Below are 19,078 nucleotides of genomic sequence, written 5' to 3'. Positions count from 1 at the left end.
AAACTCAACAGGCAAGCTACATAAATTGGACTCAAGTATTTTCAGAATACCACTTCATAATTAAATATTTTCACCTGGTATTAAGTATTGCAGACCCATACCTTTGTCAATATTTATTCTAGTTAACTTGGCAAAACAATTCAGCACAGTTCTAGTCAAGACCTTCGAAAATCTAATACAAATTTGCAACAGATAAATTTACACAAGTATCCACCTTCCTCAAGGCTTGCTCAGACAAGAATGCTTGATTCTCAAGTTGCAGGTAGATAGGGTAGTGAAGAAGGCATTTGTGATGCTTGCCTTTATTGGTCAGTGCATTGAATATGAGAATTGGGAGGTCATGTTGCGGCTATACAGGGCATTGTTTAGGCCATTTTTGGAATGCAGTGTGCAATTCTGGCCTCCCTACTATAGGAAGGATGTTGTGAAACTAGAAAGGGTTCAGAAAAGATTTACAAGAAAATTGTCAGGGTTAGAGTGTTTGACCTAGAGACAGTAGCCTGGGGCTATTTTTCTGTGGAGTGTCAGAGGCTGAGGGGTGACCTTGTATAGGTGTATAAAATCATGAGGGCCATGGATACAGGTAAATATACAAGGTATTTTCCCCAGGATGGGGGAAGTCAAAACCCAGAAGCCATAGATTTAAGGTGTGAGGGGGAAGATTTAAAAGGGATCTAAGGGACAACTTTTTCATGCAGAGAGTGGTACATATGTAGAATGAGCTGCCAGAGGAATGGAGGAGGTTGGTACAAATGTAACATTTAAAAGGTATCTGGATGGGTATATGAATAGATAAGAGTTTAGAGGGATATGGCCAAATGCTGGCAAAATGGGACCAGATTTATGTAGAATATCTGGTTGGCCCGGACGAGTTGGACTGAAGGGTCTGTTTTCGTGCTGTATATCTCTATGACTAAATGATTTTTAAAATGAATTTGAATGACGAGCTGGCCCGGAGAGTTATGTTTCCACAAACCTAGTGACATTAAATTTAACATGGTGCATATAAGTCAGGATAACGTCTGTCTTCCGAATTTAGGATTTCTTTAAACACACGTGACACAGCAGAAAGACTTGCACAGTCATAAAATGGAAAACAGTATTCACACTAATGTTTGCTGACTTCTGATCTACAATCTATTAAAAATCAATGCAAAAAAAATTGTTCAGTGGGAAGTATATGTTTGGATGGATTGGTATAATAGATAGATGCAAACTTTTCAGTACAAGAGAAAATCATGGACACCCATCATTTTTAAAAAAATTTTCTTTCCGCAATTTAGAAAAATGACAGAACTTCTAAGTCTGGGCACAGTCACAAAGGATGCACAATGTTGTTACTTCTGCTCTCAAGACCAGCAGCAGGGTACAAAAAAAAAGTGCAATTCTTAACATGTTCAGCAGCTGCCCTAAACATTGCCAATATATTCCATGAACATTGGGCTGAAATTAGTACTTTAAATTGCAGTATTGTTTTGGTATATTGTACAGAATCATACTCAACCTGAATTCTGCTAAAAAAAATTAAAGAAAAAATGATTTTTTTTTCCCCATAAAGTACACTATCTTGGGTGCATTCAGGTCAAATTAGCACCTTAGACAGTTCCTTATGAAAGCACATGCATAAATTCTACTTTAGATTATGAACATTAGACCAGCAACTCGGGTTTTCCATATTGTCTCATTTTAGAAATTAGGGGGGCAACAGGCATTCTTATGGCAAAGATTCAATATAATTTTTAACATTAGACTTTCCAATATTTCAGAAGTTCTGATAACCAGTTTGGATGATACTAATCTCTGTCTCTAAAAAGATCACAAAGTTTAATTTCCATTATAGAATTTCTTTTGTCAAGAATACCTAAGCCATTTGAAGACAGTGTTATTTTTAGAACTTATTAAAAAATAACTTTCCTCCCATTGGCAGATAAGTACAGGGCTTACACAAATCTACATAAATAAGCAAAACATACTGATATTCAGTTTTAGCAACTCACAGTCACAAGTGAAGTCATATTAAGGGAACATTTTGATAAAAAAAAAAGTGATAATAATTTGCTTCAAACATTTATTTACATTAGTTTAACACCAAGAAAAATGCTCATGTTTGAAAAGACACTTTCTTAAAAAAAAATCTGCTTTAATAACTGTAATCACCATCTGCTAAAGGTACATAATACATCAGACATGTTAGTTTGCACAAAATCCCTGCCAAGTGAGGCAGTCTCAAAAGATAAAAACTCATCATTAACCTGATCTTTCACATAAAAAGATATAAGTATAACACAAAAGACAGCGAAGTGATCAAACATAACAGAGAGAGACAGACAAATGAGGATAAGACAATTGGGAATGAAAACTGTTTACTTTTATCTAAAAGATCAAGATCAGCCACACGTGTATCTTTAAGTGATAAACAGGATAAGGTCTGCCCGCTCAAGTGTTGTATTACTTGACAGAGAAACCAAAAAGAATGGCCAGGTGAGTCAGAGTCCTTCTAATATTTCAAAAATTGCTTGCCATTGTCAAACAAGATTTAAATAAAGACATTTCTTTTCAGTTGGTCTTATCCAGTCCAACTCAGCAAGTTTAAGGCTCACTTCTTCCCTGCTGATCAATGAGCAGCATTGATGGTGGTAGTGGTTCAGTCCACAGTCCAGCTGACCATGCCCTCTCTGCTGGAGGCTGTGGCGCCAAGCATTCCACGTGAAAAGTCATTCAGAACAACTGGGAGGGGAGGAAAGGTTGAGAGAGAGTAGAATTCAATGCCATGACCACCTTTCCTCTCTGACAAAATATTTTGGTACAAAGAATGTTATCAAGTTTTATTTGTTCCGACACAGGTAACTCAGTAAAATATAAATTTAGAAATGTTTTCCTTAGGTAAACCTTATAAATATATTATACAGTATGTTTCTGTAGCAGTTGTCCATCCAGTCTCTGTTATACCATGCTGTTGCTCTCGCCAACTTTATCTACAAACTGCAAAAACAAAAGGAAACTGTAATTAGCTAAAATACAACCAAGAGCTGAAAATTCATTTGGTTTAATATTCAAAGACTTTTTGACAGTTGGCTTAAATCAGTGACAATTAAAATGCATATCCAAAGCTCTCATTGTTGCACTGCCTAATATCAAATGAATACAATTAACTCACTTTCCAAATGGGAGCTCTCTTCGCATGTAATGATCTCAATAGCAGGTTTAAATCCAAAACATATCCTTGAGCCTTATTTGAACTGTTAATATTAAGTAATTTAAAAGTTTTGAAGGAGTGACTGATTTCACTTTCCTGCATTTTCAATATATGTCAGATTAATCTGACATGTTAATTCTGTTCTTCTATCCATCGATGCTGCCTGACCTGATTATTTCCAGTTGGTTCCCTTTTGTTTTCATGCTATTCTATTATTCTTATTCTTAATATCTTAGACAGCCATAGTACACCCCTCAAGCAATTCATCTCTATGGTTAGTATCTTTCACTTTGTAAACATTGGTCTTCTCCTTTACTGAATTGTACTTAACGTCCCACATGATAATAAATCTTACAAAAGTAGAAGCTAGTTGAATTCTTTGATGAATCCCCACCAATTTTTCTCAATTGCTTTCAAGTAGTTAGTCTTCAGATTTTAAATTCAAATGTAAAAGCACAAAAATCCATAATCCAATGTAACAGCATCGAAGATAAAGAGACTGTCACAAGTTTGATTAGAGGAACAGGACAGACCTTGACTCAATATTTTCTGCACAGTAAGCTTTTAGATCTAACCTATAGTAGGGGAAGATAGAAAGGGGAATTACAGTGCAATTCCCAACAGTTTACAGTAAACAACATCCCTAAGGTTCCGAGCCTATTTTCCGGATCAAGATAGATGCATGGCTCAAGGATACTTCGTTCAAGCATCTCAGCCCATACATTTCAAATTAATAGGTTAAGTGATGAATTGCTTATTAGAAGAAACTGGCAGTGGTACTAATACTTGCACTAACCATTAAAAATGAACTTCATTGGTATTTAAACTTGTTACTAACCCTTCAGCACTAAAATCTAAAAGCTAAAGTACTCCAATACTGTTATCACAGCGGAAACCGGGCATAGATTGGGGAAAGCAAATTCATTTCAGTTAGAAACAGTAAAGACTTTGAGACCAGCTCTGACAACTGGATTTAAAAAAAACTATTTCAGAAACAAATCCCAAAGAAGAGTACATGGGATATATCATCCAGTCCAATGAAAAATCAAGGTGTTGGTATTTTCACCTCAAATATCCATGAACCAGGACCTAAATTTCTGAGCAGTCTCTGCTTTTTCTGGGGCTCGGAGGGGTTAATCCAGCACGTAGCTTGTTGGAAAATTGTGGGTGTGCCAATGGCTATTTTCTATTATTAATTTCAATAGATGGCAGACTGCAGGCAAAGCATCTTTGCAATTCTGTTATAAACTACCCTTTGTGAGACAGTTCCAACTAGTGGCATAGGACCTAGGTCATTGCTCCATGTACCACTTCTTATCTTGCCTACATTTTTTAAGATTACAACATATCACTGCTTAAAAAGAAAGCTAAACTATACTGGTATAGGTAGCAGTCTTTCCTCCAGGTTACGCAAACAAGACCATTATGAAAATATAACAAGATACGTACTTCATGCTCAGCCTCCTTTATGATATCGTCAGCTTTAAAGATATTTAACGGAACAATTATTAACAAGTCGCATAGCACCAGTAAATTCATTATTCAAAGTGTTAGATGGCTTGATTATGTAAACACATTTTCTTGCAGGTTCATTTCAACAAAAGGCAAAAATTAACAGAATGCATAGCAGTGGATGGTTTAAACATAAAAAGGAGCTGTGAACTGAGAGTTTGAGATTTTAAATGTGGACCTCCAGAAACTATCATCTTAGAAGGGCTTTTTACAAAGTGTAGGGAAGATAATGTGGATTACCACGCAATGGTAGAACACAATCAAGTCAATATAAATTGGATTTCAGTGTAAGACACTTTGTCTGACTACATAGCAGAAATTCTGATAAGGTCAATATGTTACTGATCAGTCAATGGCTGTGTGGTTTGGATTACTCCAATTAGAAAGGTCACTCTTATTTAAAAAATGTTTTTTGCAATGACTAATTCTTCGATTTTAAACAATATCATTTCAACCTACTGCAGTATTTGACTATCATAATGCAGAGCTGGTTACTGTATTTCCACTTGGTGATCATTCACAACTCATTTTCCCCTCATTTGTATGAATGGAAAGTTATTAAAATGCAGAATGCTGAATATCATAAAGGCAGATGAGAACACTGCAGTACAAGGAAAAGATTAGCAACTGCGTAAAAGTTCACAGCTTCACCACATTCTAAAACACTTCACAAAACAACAAATTATATTTGAAGTATGGTCAGTGTTGCTGTTCTGTTGTCAAATTCAGCAGTCAATCACACACAGCAAGATACTGGAAATAAGATGAACGATCAATTATCCATTTCTGGTATTTTTGATTGAGACTGAAATATTGGTTAGATTACAAACAGCATCATATATCTTTAAATATGCTACAATAAAAGATACAATCCTACTTTAATTATCTTCAGATATTTGGTAATTCTAATTCAACATTCACTTAATACAACATTGTTTTCAAATGGGTTAGATATTCATGTTATGGTATTTAAATACACAACTTCTGGCACAAAGCAACAGTGCTATCAAATAAACCAAATTATAATTTGTTACAATATCAAAACATCTTTTAAAATCAAGTAGAAGTTTTCTCAAATGCACCAGTCTGCCAATAAATAGCTGAACTTCCACAGTAAAACCATGGCAGATGTACCTAAGATTTCCTACCTAAGTACCTCTGTGCCTAAGATGGTGCCAGGAATGGTGACATTGTGCACTGTACACTTTTGCATCCCTGTACTTGAGCACACGTGACAATAAAATCTAATTCTATTTCCCAAAAAATGATTACAAGCAATGCTGGGAACAGTGGACATACAAAAGCCTCTGGAGGGAAAAGGCAGCTTATATTTTGGGCAGGAATCCTTCAGAACCAAATGGGAAGGTAGGGGACAGAGATTAAGGTGAGGGGTGGAAGATTTAAAAGGGAGCAAAGGGACAACATTTTCACGAAGAGGTTGGCGCATGTATGGAATGAGTTGAGAGGAGGAGGCTGGTACAATTACAACATTTAAAAGGTATCTGGATGGGTATGTATTTAGGAAGGTTTGAGCGAGATATATGCCAAAAAGGACTAGATTAATTTAGGGTATCCGGTTCACATTGATGAGTTGCAGTAAAGGGTCTGTTTCCATGCTGGACATCTCTATGACTCTATGCTGTTTTTATTGAAGCTGACCAACTTGAAATTTTGTTGTTGCACCTTGTATTTGCATTTTTAGACATGTACTTCCATTAAACACACTAATTATTCAAAAGTTTTGATGGCTTAATTACGTAAACACATTCTGGCACATTTCTCTCCTGTAAACTGTATTTGTATTTTGCACAGAAGAAAATAAAACATAAGTAATTCACACAAGATACAACCTCAGGATGGCTTAAATACATATAATTAAACATGTACACAGAACATGAAAATCAGATGAGCTGGAAAATTCAGGAGGAAAACCCACAAGCAAAGGCCTACTACAAAGTTTACTCAATTATTAAAGAATGGTGTAATTATTGTGGGAGAAACACAGAAAATCTGCTCTAATGCTATTAGTTTAACAAAATACTTCTCTTTGGTCAGGGAAGTAACAATCCCCAGTAGAAGAAAGTGCAAGTTTTGTTTTGTACGGTAAAGTCATGAATGACATGGGCAAGATGCAGACCAAAAGCACTTTCTACTCTGCTCCAAAAAGGTGCACTCTCAGTACTCCGTTGACGACACTAATGTTTCATTTGTATTTTCCCCATCAATCATCTAGTTACATTCTGAATTTCACCTCAAAACCACTGGGAATTGATTCACTATGGGATCTCTGCTTTGATTCATATTTTAATCCGTCTCTGGGCACTAGATGATGCACAGCAATGACATTCAAACGGGAACCGCTGAACCCGAGGATGAACGCAGGTCAAAGTTCTGAGGGATTTCTTGACTTATCAAATTAACTTGTGATCTCTAATGCATAGTAAAGAATGAAAACACTAATTCCTTTCAAAGTGAACTGCTCAGAATGCATAATAATTTCATTGCTTCTGTCTTTTTGCACGTCAATCCTAAGGCATATTAAACATAAATGAATCATCATTACCTAGCTTTGGCATGTCTTCCTTATTGTTGAACTGAAGTTGATCTTCGATTTCATTCAAATATCTCCCCCTGTCCCATCCCTGATGCTGATTTGGAGTAATGGCACGCTTTAAAATTTGCTTTTTCAATAATTCGTCATTGTGCAGTCACTGTCCAGGCAGTCTCTCTGTTCTTGTGAATTTGCCCAACTTTCTGCCATTACATGGCACATGTGTTGAACAGAGTTGTAGAAGCAAACAAGACCTACTCTCGAATTAGAGTCTATGGGCACTCCTATTAGTCGGAGAGGGCCCACTACACTTTAAAGAGAATAAAATGAAGTTGTATTTTAGTTAATGTATCTTATCCTTAACGTGCCTGAAAATATGACAATCATCCAAGTAATAGTTAATACAGAACTCTGTGCACAACTAAATAATCAGCTTAATGATAAGTACTAGCTGATGCACAACACACAAAGCCAGGTACTAGCGATGCATAAGAAATATTTCAATTTTTGGGCATTTTTCACTTTTAGACATTACCAGGGTGTATGTAATTCTTCGTTTGAAGGACTGATATGGACTTGTGTTCCTTAATATTTACTGATAAGAATCAAACGCACTTACAGACATGGAAAAGCAATATTCCATTAGAACAATTCATTTTGTAAATCGGAAAACTCTTCAATATGAATTTGCAGCCATAAATTCTTCAATCCCGTATCTAAAATAATAAGACTAGCTACTCAGATCAATGATGTAATGGATGCTCAAATCTTTTATAGAGGTTACCAGCATATCAAAATAAATACTGCCAAAAACAGTGGCTCATTGTGTCAATTCTAACTAACTTGTAGCTCAGAGTTATTTAGGTAATTCTTTGGATAGGGTATATTATGTAATTCTATTATAAATTACATAATTGCATTGCCAAAAGCAAAAATACAAAGATGATCTGGACCCACAAGTTTAAAGTGCTATCTCTTCAAGCATTCATGCAGAATCAACTTTAAACGTTTCCACAGCAGTAATACCAAATCCACCTGTTTGTTGCCAAATACCAGAGATTAAGAGGACTACTTGAAATTCTGCAGCGAAGTCACATACTAGTTTTCTTGATAAATAGATGACAGCTGTGGAACCTCCATTTTTAATCACAATTGTGCAATTCAACTTACATCAGAAAGTTCAGCTCATCTACCACCTATGGAAAACAATTTCTTTCAAAAGGTTGTAGCAGCTTCCTCAAATGACAATTCTATCTCCTACTAACACCATTATAGAGCTTGAAGGTCAATTAACACTGGAACAAACAGGTCAATACTAGCTATAATCTAATTTCACATAACTCAAAAATGAAACCTACTTAATTCTCTCAAACTGAAGAGATTCCTACTGAAAAACCACAAATATTAAAATACTCATTCTCTTAATTGCTTTCACCATTAACCACTTATACACAAAATTTACTTGAGAATTATCAATGCTTTTGATGCCATAGTTAAGGTAAAAGATTCAATTGATGACAACAATACTTAACCATACCAGATGGGAAAAAACACCACAGCCTTCAAAGATACAACTAAGTTATAATGTAGTTTTATGGATGGGTAGTTCTCAGTAACTCAGCTATGTTACCATTCTTTGTGTGAAACAGAATACTTGACCACAGGGGTTTCTGGAGGGTGAAATTTTTCTCAAACTATTGCAAGGAATTTCACATCCACTACTCTATTTAGACGTCTCTGTTTCACATATTGACAACACTTTGCAAACCTCAAAACCTTTTGCTACATCGGTCCTAAATCTTTGATACCTCACATCAAAAGAACTAGCTTTATCTGGGATACCTTTAGAAGGACATATTGATGTATGCCACTTCCCAACAAAAGCAAGTGAAACATGTAGATGCATTACTAGGTTGACTGAAAGAAAAAAAAATACAGCACTATATTTTCATTTTAAGACCTTGTTCATGCTAAATCTTTAATAATTCTTTTTGGGCAAGTTTTCAGTCCCTCTTATGGAGGGTGATACATTTGACTTTCAAAGGGTAGACATGAGTCAATAGACTCATGTCAAAATGCACTCAGAGATTTTTGTTGTAGATGAAAGGTATATAACAATAATTTCCTCAACATAGTTCCCATTTCATTTGTGTTTTTAAAAAAATAAATCTCTTGTTTGTTATTGTAGTAATGATATGACTGTTGACGGAGGAGTTTGATGGTGAAGATATTGATTGCTCTATCACAGTATGGGATAAGCTTGTGGGCCATCTTTCCCTGACTCTTATTTTCAAATGTACCAACGCACTTTTACATCTTAGATCCCAATCTTAGAATATACTAAAATCCTTCGTAAATTCCAACTTTATACATATTTAATAATATAACATAATATTTATTTAATTTATGTTTGTTTTAAGTTATTGCCTTGCAGTTCAGAGTCCACTTCATATGGTTTCACTAAGCAATAGGTTGTGTAATTCATCGGCAGTTACTGACTGTAGTCTTTGGAACAGCCATCTGTTAAACACACCACTAAGAGTTCTGAATTTTAACAAAAACGTCTTTAAAGTGATACGATTGTAGTTTAACATGCACTGAATACCACAAATACTTACAGAACTTATTCCAGGTAAATTCAGAATAGAGCCTAATATAGGCACTCGTCTAATAAAGCCAACCACCACTGGGAAGAAACCCCTAGCAGAGAAAAAAGGGAAAGAAACAGAATTTTAGAAAATGTAACTTTGGGTATTAAGGGAAAAAAAAGATGCTGCCAAGGAAATGGGCCCTGACAATATAGTAGTAATTGTGCTGAAGGTCTGTGCTCCAGAATTAGGTGTGCCACTAACCAAGCTGTTCCAGTACATTTGTAACATTAGCAATTATTCAGCAATGCAGAAAGTTTCCCATGTACATCCTGTATGCCGATGACAGGATAACTCCAATCTGGCCAATCACTGCCTCATCAGTCTAAATTTGCAAAGTGATGGAAGAAGGTGTTAAGTACAATTAAACAGCACTTTCTTAGCAATAACCTATACACTGATACACAGTTTGGGTTGCACCAGGGCCACTCAGTTCCTGATCTCAGTACAGGTTTGGTCCAAACATGGACAAAAAGCTAAACTCCATGGGTGAAATGAGAATGACTACCCTTGACTTCAAGGCACCATTTGACTGCGCATGATATCAAGGACAATTTGAGTTATCAGGAATCAGGGGAAGACTCTACTTTGTCTGAAGTCATACCTTGCACAAAAGGTAATGCTCGCAGCTGTTGAAACTTAATCATCTCCGTCCCAGGATAATAGTGGTTTCTCAAGTTTGAATCCTAGGCCCAACTATCGTCAGCTATTACAATTACCTTCCCTCCATCAAAAGTTCAGAAATGGGGATGTTTATTGATGACTGCACAACACTTAGCGTAAGTCACAACTTCTCAGATACTTAAGCCATCTATCTCCATGTGCAACAAGATTTAGACAATACCCAGGCTTGGGCTGATATATGCTAAGTAATATTCACACCACACAATTGTCAGGCAATGCCCATTTCCAAAGAATCTAGCCACCTCCCATGACATTCAATGGCCTTACCATGAGTTAAATCAACATCTTAGAGGCTATTATTGACAATTAATAGAACTTAACAATCCATATAAATACTATGGACAAAAGAGTAGGTCAGATGCTGGGAATCCTGCAGCAAATAACTCACTGCCTGACTCCCCAAAGTCTGTCCACCATCTACAAGGGATATGTCACGGGTGTGATAGATTACTTCACACTTGTTGGAGGAGTGTAGTTCTAACAACACTCAGGAAGCTTGAAAAAACATCCCAATTGATTGGCGCTTCATCCATCACCTTCAATAATTCACTCCATCTACAGTCAACACACAGTGGCAACAGAGTGTGATATTTAAAAGCACTCCAGAAATTCACAAATGCTCTTTTACCAGCACTTTCTAAATCTAAACAGCAAGGTAAGCAGATGCATGGGGACATCAACTGCAAGTTCCTGTCCAAGCAACACACCATACTGACTTGGAAATATACTGTTATTCTTTCTGTCGCTGGGTCAAAATGCTGGAACTAACTTCCTAACAGCACTGTACGTACCTACTTCTCAAGGATTCCTGTGGTTAGAACATAGAACAGTACAGTGCAGAACAGGCCCTTAGGCCCTCAATGTTGCACTGACCTGTGAACTATTTTCAGCTCGTCACCCTACACTATCCCAAAATCATCCATGTGCTTATCTAAGGATTGATTAAATCTCCCTAATGTGGCTGAGTTGACTATGTTAGCAGGTAGGGCATTCCACGCCCTTATCACTCTGCATAAAGAACTTGCCTCGGACATCTGTCTTAAATCTACTAATTTGTCCTTATGCCCCCTCGTACACGCTGACGTCATCATCCTAGGAAAAAGACTTTCACTGTCTACCCTATCTAATCCTCTGATCATCTTGTATGTCTCTATCAAATCCCCTCATAGCCTTCTTCTTTCCAATGAGAACAGGTTCAAGTCTCTCAGCCTTTCCTCATAAGACTTTCAAAGATAGCAGTTCACCAACACTTTCGCAAGGACAATGAAAGATGGGTAAATAATGCTGACTCATTCAGCAATATCCAGAACCTATGAAAGAACACATCTGAAAAAAATACATTGGTTGTTTTAAAGATATTAAGACCAGATAACAGTTATTGTTAAGCAACAAAACAGAAGCGGTTAGCATTGGAGTCCTGGCTGAACAACATCATTTAAATTGAACAAAGAATTCTAAACTCCCAAGTCTTCAAATAATAATTTCCAGTCTTTTAAATGTTCAGCCAATTATTGTTGGAACTAGAAGATTTTTTTAAATATTAAATTATTCAAAATAAAATAACTATTTATAACATGAGAACACAGTTTCATGGACAGTCACATGGTGAATAAACTCAGTAAGAGTTCACATTTCCCTTACCTGAATAAAAGGAAGAATCCATAAATTTCAAGAACCATGCCTATTACTGGCCAGCCAATCAGCACAACGAAAATACCACCCAGAAAGAAGCCTGTAGCTTTCATTTTGTGTTTCTGGAAGAAGAACCTGAAAGTCCTTTCTAAGCCGATTACAAAAGACAAGCCTGCCACAAATAAAATCTGGAAGAAAGAAAGAATAAGGTTGCTTAAAGGACTGATCTGAAGTAACTAAAAAACCGGACATGTGTAATACCTTATATGCAGCTTAGAAACCCATGTTCTAAATTTGTATTCTGAATCGACCTAATGTCTATTTCTTACCAACTGCAAGTTCTATCAAGTGGAATATATATTTACCCTAAGCATAACCATTCTTGCAATGTTAAATAGGATATTAGATGAATGTTCTGCAACTTAAGCATACTTGAAGATTTCTTAGCAACTAGACTATTTTAAAACTTCTAAAGGAAAGCTTATGGGCAAATATCTTAGATCATATAATTCTGAAGACTATTCCATTGCCTCGTTACTTCCTCCAAACTGCATCATTTCACACTTATCAATGTTAGATTCCATCTGCCACTGATCTGCCCATCTGACCAATCCTTTCACATGTTGCTGTTAGCCAAGACCTTCTCCCTCACTATCAATCACCTGGCAAATCTTCGTGTCATCAGCAAACTTACTCATCACCCTCTCCCCGACATTCTCATCCATATTATTTGTATATATCATAAATAATAAAGGGATCCAGCAATGATCCCTGTGGTATAACATGGGATACTATCCTCTGGTTGTACAAACAACCTACCACCACTAAACCAATTTTGGATCCAATTTCCCAAGTCACCCAGGATCCCATGTCCTTTACCTTCTGAATCAGTTTCTCGTCTGAGAACTTGTCAAAAGCTTTGCTGAAATCCATATAAACTATTGCAACAGCACTACCCTCATCTATACATTTGGTCACCTCAGAAAATTCAATTTTGTTGTTAGATATAACCTCCCTCTGACAAAGTTTACATCAGAGTGGTGCTGGAAAAGCACAGCAGGTCAGGCAGCATTTGAGAAGCAGGAAAATCGACATTTCGGGCAAAAGCCCTCCATCAGGCTCTATTCCTGCAGTCGATTTTCCTGCTTCTCGAATGCTGCCTAACTGCTGTGCTTTTCCAGCACCACTCTGATCTAAACGCTGGTTTCCAGCATCTACAGTCCTCACGCTTGCCCTCCTCTGACAAAGCCTATATCTGATTAAACCTTGCCTCTCCAAGTGGAGATTAATTTTCATCTTCACTATTTTCTCCAATATTTTCCCCACCAGTGATGTAGAGCTCACTGTTCTGTAATTCCCTGGTTTTCAAAAGGTTTAGTTGAACATTTACAAGACAGGCATCACTTAGAGCACTGTCAGCAGGATTTCAATGAATTAGTGGCTCCTTAAACTTATTGTATTACGTGCACTGAAAAATATATCCAGCAGTTCCAACTATATTTTCTCCTTCCCACTTATTCTGCACAAAACTTGTCTTGATGCACAGCCTAAGAGCAAGCCAAAAGAACAGGGATCATGTAACATAGGCTATGAAATACAGGTGGTGGCAGGAGTGGGGGACATTACAAGTAATGTTTCAAGACAACACACAAGCAACTCATTACATTCTAGTGGAAAGCGTCAGCTTCACTGTCAAGGTTCTATACTTGCCTAATAACAACATTGGTTAAGCAGCAGCCCATAACACTTTTTCCCCCCCATTATGTTCCTGTCCTTGTGTTCCTCCATATAATTAGCTTATGCATTTATAAAGACAGGAATTGAAACTCTCGCAATGGCTTTCCTGCCATCTATCAGCCATCATAAAAGAAGAACGAACAAGCAACAGACATGAGCACTAATAAAAAATGGTCCACTTTATTTTAAAAGATGTAAAATGCTTATCATCTGAATAGTAAGCTATGTCTACACATCAAAATAATTAGGTTGTCAAGGCAGGGATAAATGAGACTTTAGAGAAGCATAGAAGTTTGCTAATTTAAACTTACATTTCCTATCGCAAGAAGTGCCTTGTCAAAGAAGAGAATCATACCAAAGAACAGGAAAAACACACCAAAGCCTGTTAATCCCATTCCAATTTCTGCAAAACAAAGAGTACAGATTTGTTACAATCAGATTCCACCACCTGAACTGAGAGACAAATACTAACATAAGAGAATAATATGGTATATATTGCTAACCTTTGAAATATACATTATGTAACTACCAAATTTCCAAAATAAAATGTGCAATTTAATTCTTACCTCAAGCTCTAAAATGTAACAAAAAAATCAGAAGATGACTTGAGTGTGGAATATCTTTCATAATCCGAGGACATCCAATGAAGTAGTTTTGAACTGTCATCACTGTTGTAATGTATGGTTATAAAAGTTTTATGCAACTCTTTTAGATGACATTTAATGAGGCTAAACCCACACACAAGATAGGGACACCTTCAAGCTTCACTATTCAGTGATAATGACATTTGACAATGTATCCTATGGGTTGCAATTTCTGATTTAAAAAAAAAAGAAAGAGAGAGAATCTAACCACCACGTAATTGTCCAAGACATTGCTACTGTTAAATCTGAGACCATCAATATCTTGGGGGAAATCACCTTTGACCAGTCATGTGAATACACCAATGAACAAGGAGGTTACAGGCTGGGTACTCTGCAGCATGTAACTCACCTGGTGATTTCCCAAACCCTTCCCACCCTCATACAACAATGCAGCCAACTATTTGATGGGTGAATCAAAGTTGCCTAGATGTAGGCAACTGAAGAACTATGACAGCAAATCACCTAGAACAAGATAGGCAGCAGGCACAAAGAACAATAACACAGTGTTTCCTTCCTGGCCATTCACTTTCCTGACTTGTCACTGGCTCAAAAATCCCTAAACATACTGTGGGAGTGAATTTACCAGACAAACTGCAGCTATTCAAGACAGCTCATTGCCACCTTCTGAAAGGAAAACTAGAGGCAGGCAATAAATGTTTACTTGCATCTCAAACAACAACAAAAAAATCAAGCCCATCTCTACCAAAGCATCTGAACATTTCTCAACCTTAACATAATGTGTTGGCAGTAACACTCAATATTGGCCACATGTCACTCAATTTGCCAAAACATTGATCAGGCAGACCTCATTCAAATTAAAACATAGAGCATCTTCTTGGCAACTTCCCCAAGTGAATGGTATAGATAAGCAGAGAAACCCAGGTCACATATTTAGAAATAGCAGTAACATTGAAGTAGGTGAGCGTAATTTAATGGATAACGTGCCATAAACATGAAGAATTTCATTACACACTGACAATATTGTCAGCCCACAAGGCAGGTAAATCAAATTCTGCACTAAGAGGGTTTTTTTCTGGTAATACTACAATAAAAGTAACATTTGCAAAACAATTAAGATATACTTTTTTTTGCATAGAGAAGTATTTTCTTTATCCTCAGTACACACCAAACAGTTTGAAATGCCAGCTGGCAAGACTGTCACATCCCTTAACATATTACACTCAGTGTGAGATGAAGGCTCAAGTTATATTACCATTTTCACATCACGTAGCCAAACATTTATATCCACAAAAAGAAGCTTCTAGTCAGAATGAAAATTACAGAGGACCAAAAGCTTCATTAAACTATCCAGCAACTTTGACATGCATCAAAGGCCATGATTGGGCACTGTCCATGACAGTTTTCAAGTACAATAACATATTTTGTTTACTTTTTTATTGCAACTGAAAAATTAGAGGAAATTTGAAGCAAAGCAGTAAAAGAATACTGCAATTCTAAGACTTGCATATATTTTTGGTAGGTAACCTCCAAGAGGATATTTTTACTTCCCGATTAGATTATTTCAACCATCATGGGTGCAAGGCTTGAGATAGATGGTCAATTTCTCAAAGTTAAGTGTTTTCAGATGAACCATGTCCAAGTGTTCATATAACTTCAGCTCTAATCTGACACTTAGCATAATTATACTAAGAGATTTGTTAATTCTTCCAGATGGCATCTAAAACTATTCAGACTTTGAATTTAAGAAGATGCAATCCTAGTCTGGTGTTAAACTTGATTAAACAAAGTACAATGTATTATGTTGAATTTCCATAGTCCTTAAGGAAATATATAGCACACTGTTATAAAACATTACTTCAGGGTAGACAGAATGCTGCATGTTTTAAGTATTCTATATCACAACAACATTTTAGAAAAGAAATAAGCTGACAGTGAAGCATTTTGGGATGTCCTAGGTGGCAAAAGGTGCTTTATAAATGCAAGTTTTTTTTGTCATTTCCAGAGTTTTCATCTTCCAGGTAGGATTAGTTTTGGAATAGAATAGAATCCTTAAAGTACGGAACTAGGCCATTCAGGCCAACAAATCCACACCAATCCTTTGAAGAGTATCCCACCCAGATCCGTTCCCTTACCCTATCCCTGTAAACCTGCATTCCCATGGCTAATGTACTAACCTGCACAGCCCTGAACACTATCAGACTTTTGGCCTTTTCCCAAAACTAGAAGGCATGGGTTTAAGGTGAAAGATATAAAAAAGGGACCTGAGGGGCAACATTTTCACACGTGTGGAATGAGCTGCCAGAGGAAGTGGTGGAAGCTGCTACAATTACATTTAAAAGGCCATCTGGATAGGTATATGAATAGAAGGGGTTGAGAGAGATATGGGCCAAATGCTGGTAAACAGGACTAGATTTACATAGGATACCTGGTCAGCATGGACAAGTTGGACTGAATGGTCTGTTTCCATGCTGCATATCTCTGACTATACATAACATGGCCAATCCACCTAACTTGCACACTTTGGACTGCAAAAGGAAAGTAGAGCACCCAACAGAAACTCTCAGACACAGGGAGAACACGCAAACATCATGAAGACTGTTGCCCAAAGGTGGAACCCAGATCCCTGGTGTTAAGAGGCAGCAGCACTAACAACTGAGCCACTATACCATTCTGTAACAGTCTGTAGACTAACCATTATTAGTAGTAGTTTTATTGCATTGCAATTATACCTGAAACTTATTTTAAAGCAATATATTTTGCTAAAAACCATGCATTAATCAAGCAATTTAACAATCTATTGCAACTGCCCATTCAAGTAATTTTTGAAAAGCATAAAGTCTCAATGCAATGCATCTTCTCACATTATATGACTCAAAGGAATAACTTTTTTTTTAAAAATCAGAAATCCAATAAAACAGTAACACGACAGATTTGATATTAAGATTCCCACGAGTAGGTTTTTACTGGTATTTGTTTTCCCCAGCCCGGTGTACATCAGGACATTGACAATAATTAACTCAAAAGGAGAGCAGCAGAGGTTTCCCCAGGCGATCTGCAATGTACTGGCACTGACCGATGTGAACACCAGACGTGGCCGTCACATGGAATCATTTATGAAACCCCGCTATGGAGTTGGATTTCTTTCAGTAGTGACCACAGTAGGAAAGGGCAGTCACTGGAAAATCCAGAGCTCTCCTAGGAGTAGCCCCCCCAGTGCTCACACGGGGACAGCCTCCTGCTTTAACAAGGCCATCACAGTGCCCGGCACCGAGCTGGATGCTTGGGGCGCGCAGCTGTTTCCTGGAGCCGGGCTGGGCCCCAGGCCGCAGGCACCGGGGGGGATCCGCCAAAGGATACCCGGGGTGACCGGCCTCTCCTCCACTTACAGCTCGGGCCCACGGCGGCTCCGACCTGCCGAGGCCCCGGGCAGGGTCACTTACTCTGCGAGTCCGTGAGGGAAATCATGTTGACGGCGGCTGATTCTCATCGGCTTCTCCAGACCCACATCGGCCGCCACGTCTGCCGGAAGCGACGCACCTCAGTGACCCGCCCCCCGCACAAAAACAACGCCCCCTAGAAACCGAGGTGACGTCGCTTCCGGGGGCGGGGCAACATTGACGACCATCTATGATTGACAAAGGTCTTCCCCGCCCCTCAAGGGGTGGGGTCGGGATGTGACTGACGGGAGTGCACAATCCTTTTGGGCGGGGCTAGCCCGAACTACAAGACAGGCCCCGCCTCTTCAATGACGCTTCGATTCTCGAGGTGGAACGGGGGAAGAGGGTGCATGATTGACATCGTTTCGTCTTGGGATTGACAGGGGAGGACCGCCTCTGATTGGAGAAGGAGCCACGTGAGGTTGGCCAATTGTTGTCTTTGATTGGGAGACAGTCGGGATGCCATTTGAGTGTCGGGGGATGGACCGCGCGTTTCTATTGGCTCTGCGCCGTGCCTCAGGAACGGATGCGTGATGTTCCAGCCTCTGATTGGAGAAGGAGGTGGTCCGTTCTCATGGTCGACAGGAGGATGTCCCGCCCCCTCACCGTGGGTGCGTCAGTCGCGGGAGCCGGACCAGGAGCAGCCGTTGTCACTTTCATCTCCGGTATGAGTAGCATGTATAAGAGACTCAGGCGGCCGGTAATGTCACCCCGCGATAATAACCCGGCCCGCGCTGTGCTCGGTGATGGCGGAGCTGCGTTGATAGAGCAAGCGGGAGTATGAATTTCAAATAAAAACGGAACGTGGCTTTTGCCGGCGCGTGACATCATGGAAAGGCGCCCTGAGTGTGATTGGCTGCCTGTTGACCAATAGCGAGAGATCCGGATGCTGATTGGCCATAGGGCAGTGGGAGTCAGGTTGATCCCTGCACCTGTAGGTGATTGATGGATCCAGTTAAATCGATGTGTCTCTGGAGGACAGGATGAGGCCACAGTTCGGTTACGTTTAGACAATGGAGCTTCTGAAGGGATGGGCAGGGCAGGGCAGGATAGGATTGGATTGGATTGGATTGGAT

The 19,078-nt window shown here is 38.4% G+C and overlaps 2 protein-coding genes across 4 annotated transcripts in view; one reads left to right on the top strand and one right to left on the bottom strand.

The window, feature by feature from the left end:
- Window positions 1–2,126: 2,126 nt before the first annotated feature.
- Window positions 2,127–18,117, bottom strand: LOC122561597 (vesicle transport protein GOT1B). Of its 2 annotated transcripts, XM_043713448.2 has the most exons (6): window positions 18,006–18,117; window positions 14,272–14,363; window positions 12,233–12,411; window positions 9,878–9,959; window positions 4,646–4,677; window positions 2,127–2,982 (listed from the first exon to the last, which is right to left on the bottom strand). In XM_043713448.2, the coding sequence occupies exons 1-5, from the start codon at window positions 18,028–18,030 to the stop codon at window positions 4,663–4,665; spliced, it is 393 nt and encodes a 130-aa protein (XP_043569383.1). In that variant the 5' UTR covers window positions 18,031–18,117; the 3' UTR covers window positions 2,127–2,982; window positions 4,646–4,662. The 2 variants fall into 2 exon arrangements, with proteins under 2 accessions (XP_043569383.1, XP_043569382.1); XM_043713447.2 differs by lacking the exon at window positions 4,646–4,677.
- Window positions 18,118–18,618: 501 nt separating this feature from the next.
- recql (RecQ helicase-like) overlaps window positions 18,619–19,078 on the top strand; it is a 48,402-nt gene continuing 47,942 nt past the window's right edge. Inside the window, exon 1 of one of the 2 annotated variants that reach the window (XM_043713434.2) lies at window positions 18,619–18,667. The gene's annotated coding sequence lies outside the window, so the exon portion shown is untranslated. The remainder of the gene's footprint in view (window positions 18,668–19,078) is intronic. The other variant, XM_043713435.2, reaches the window with a different exon arrangement.

Source organism: Chiloscyllium plagiosum, unplaced genomic scaffold (assembly GCF_037043375.1).
Source record: "Chiloscyllium plagiosum isolate Xiang-an unplaced genomic scaffold, Cpla_swu_hap1 HiC_scaffold_23, whole genome shotgun sequence".
Classification (NCBI taxonomy): Eukaryota; Metazoa; Chordata; class Chondrichthyes; order Orectolobiformes; family Hemiscylliidae; genus Chiloscyllium; species Chiloscyllium plagiosum.
Note: the sequence above shows the minus strand (reverse complement) of the source record. Positions and strands in the feature narration are given on the sequence as shown.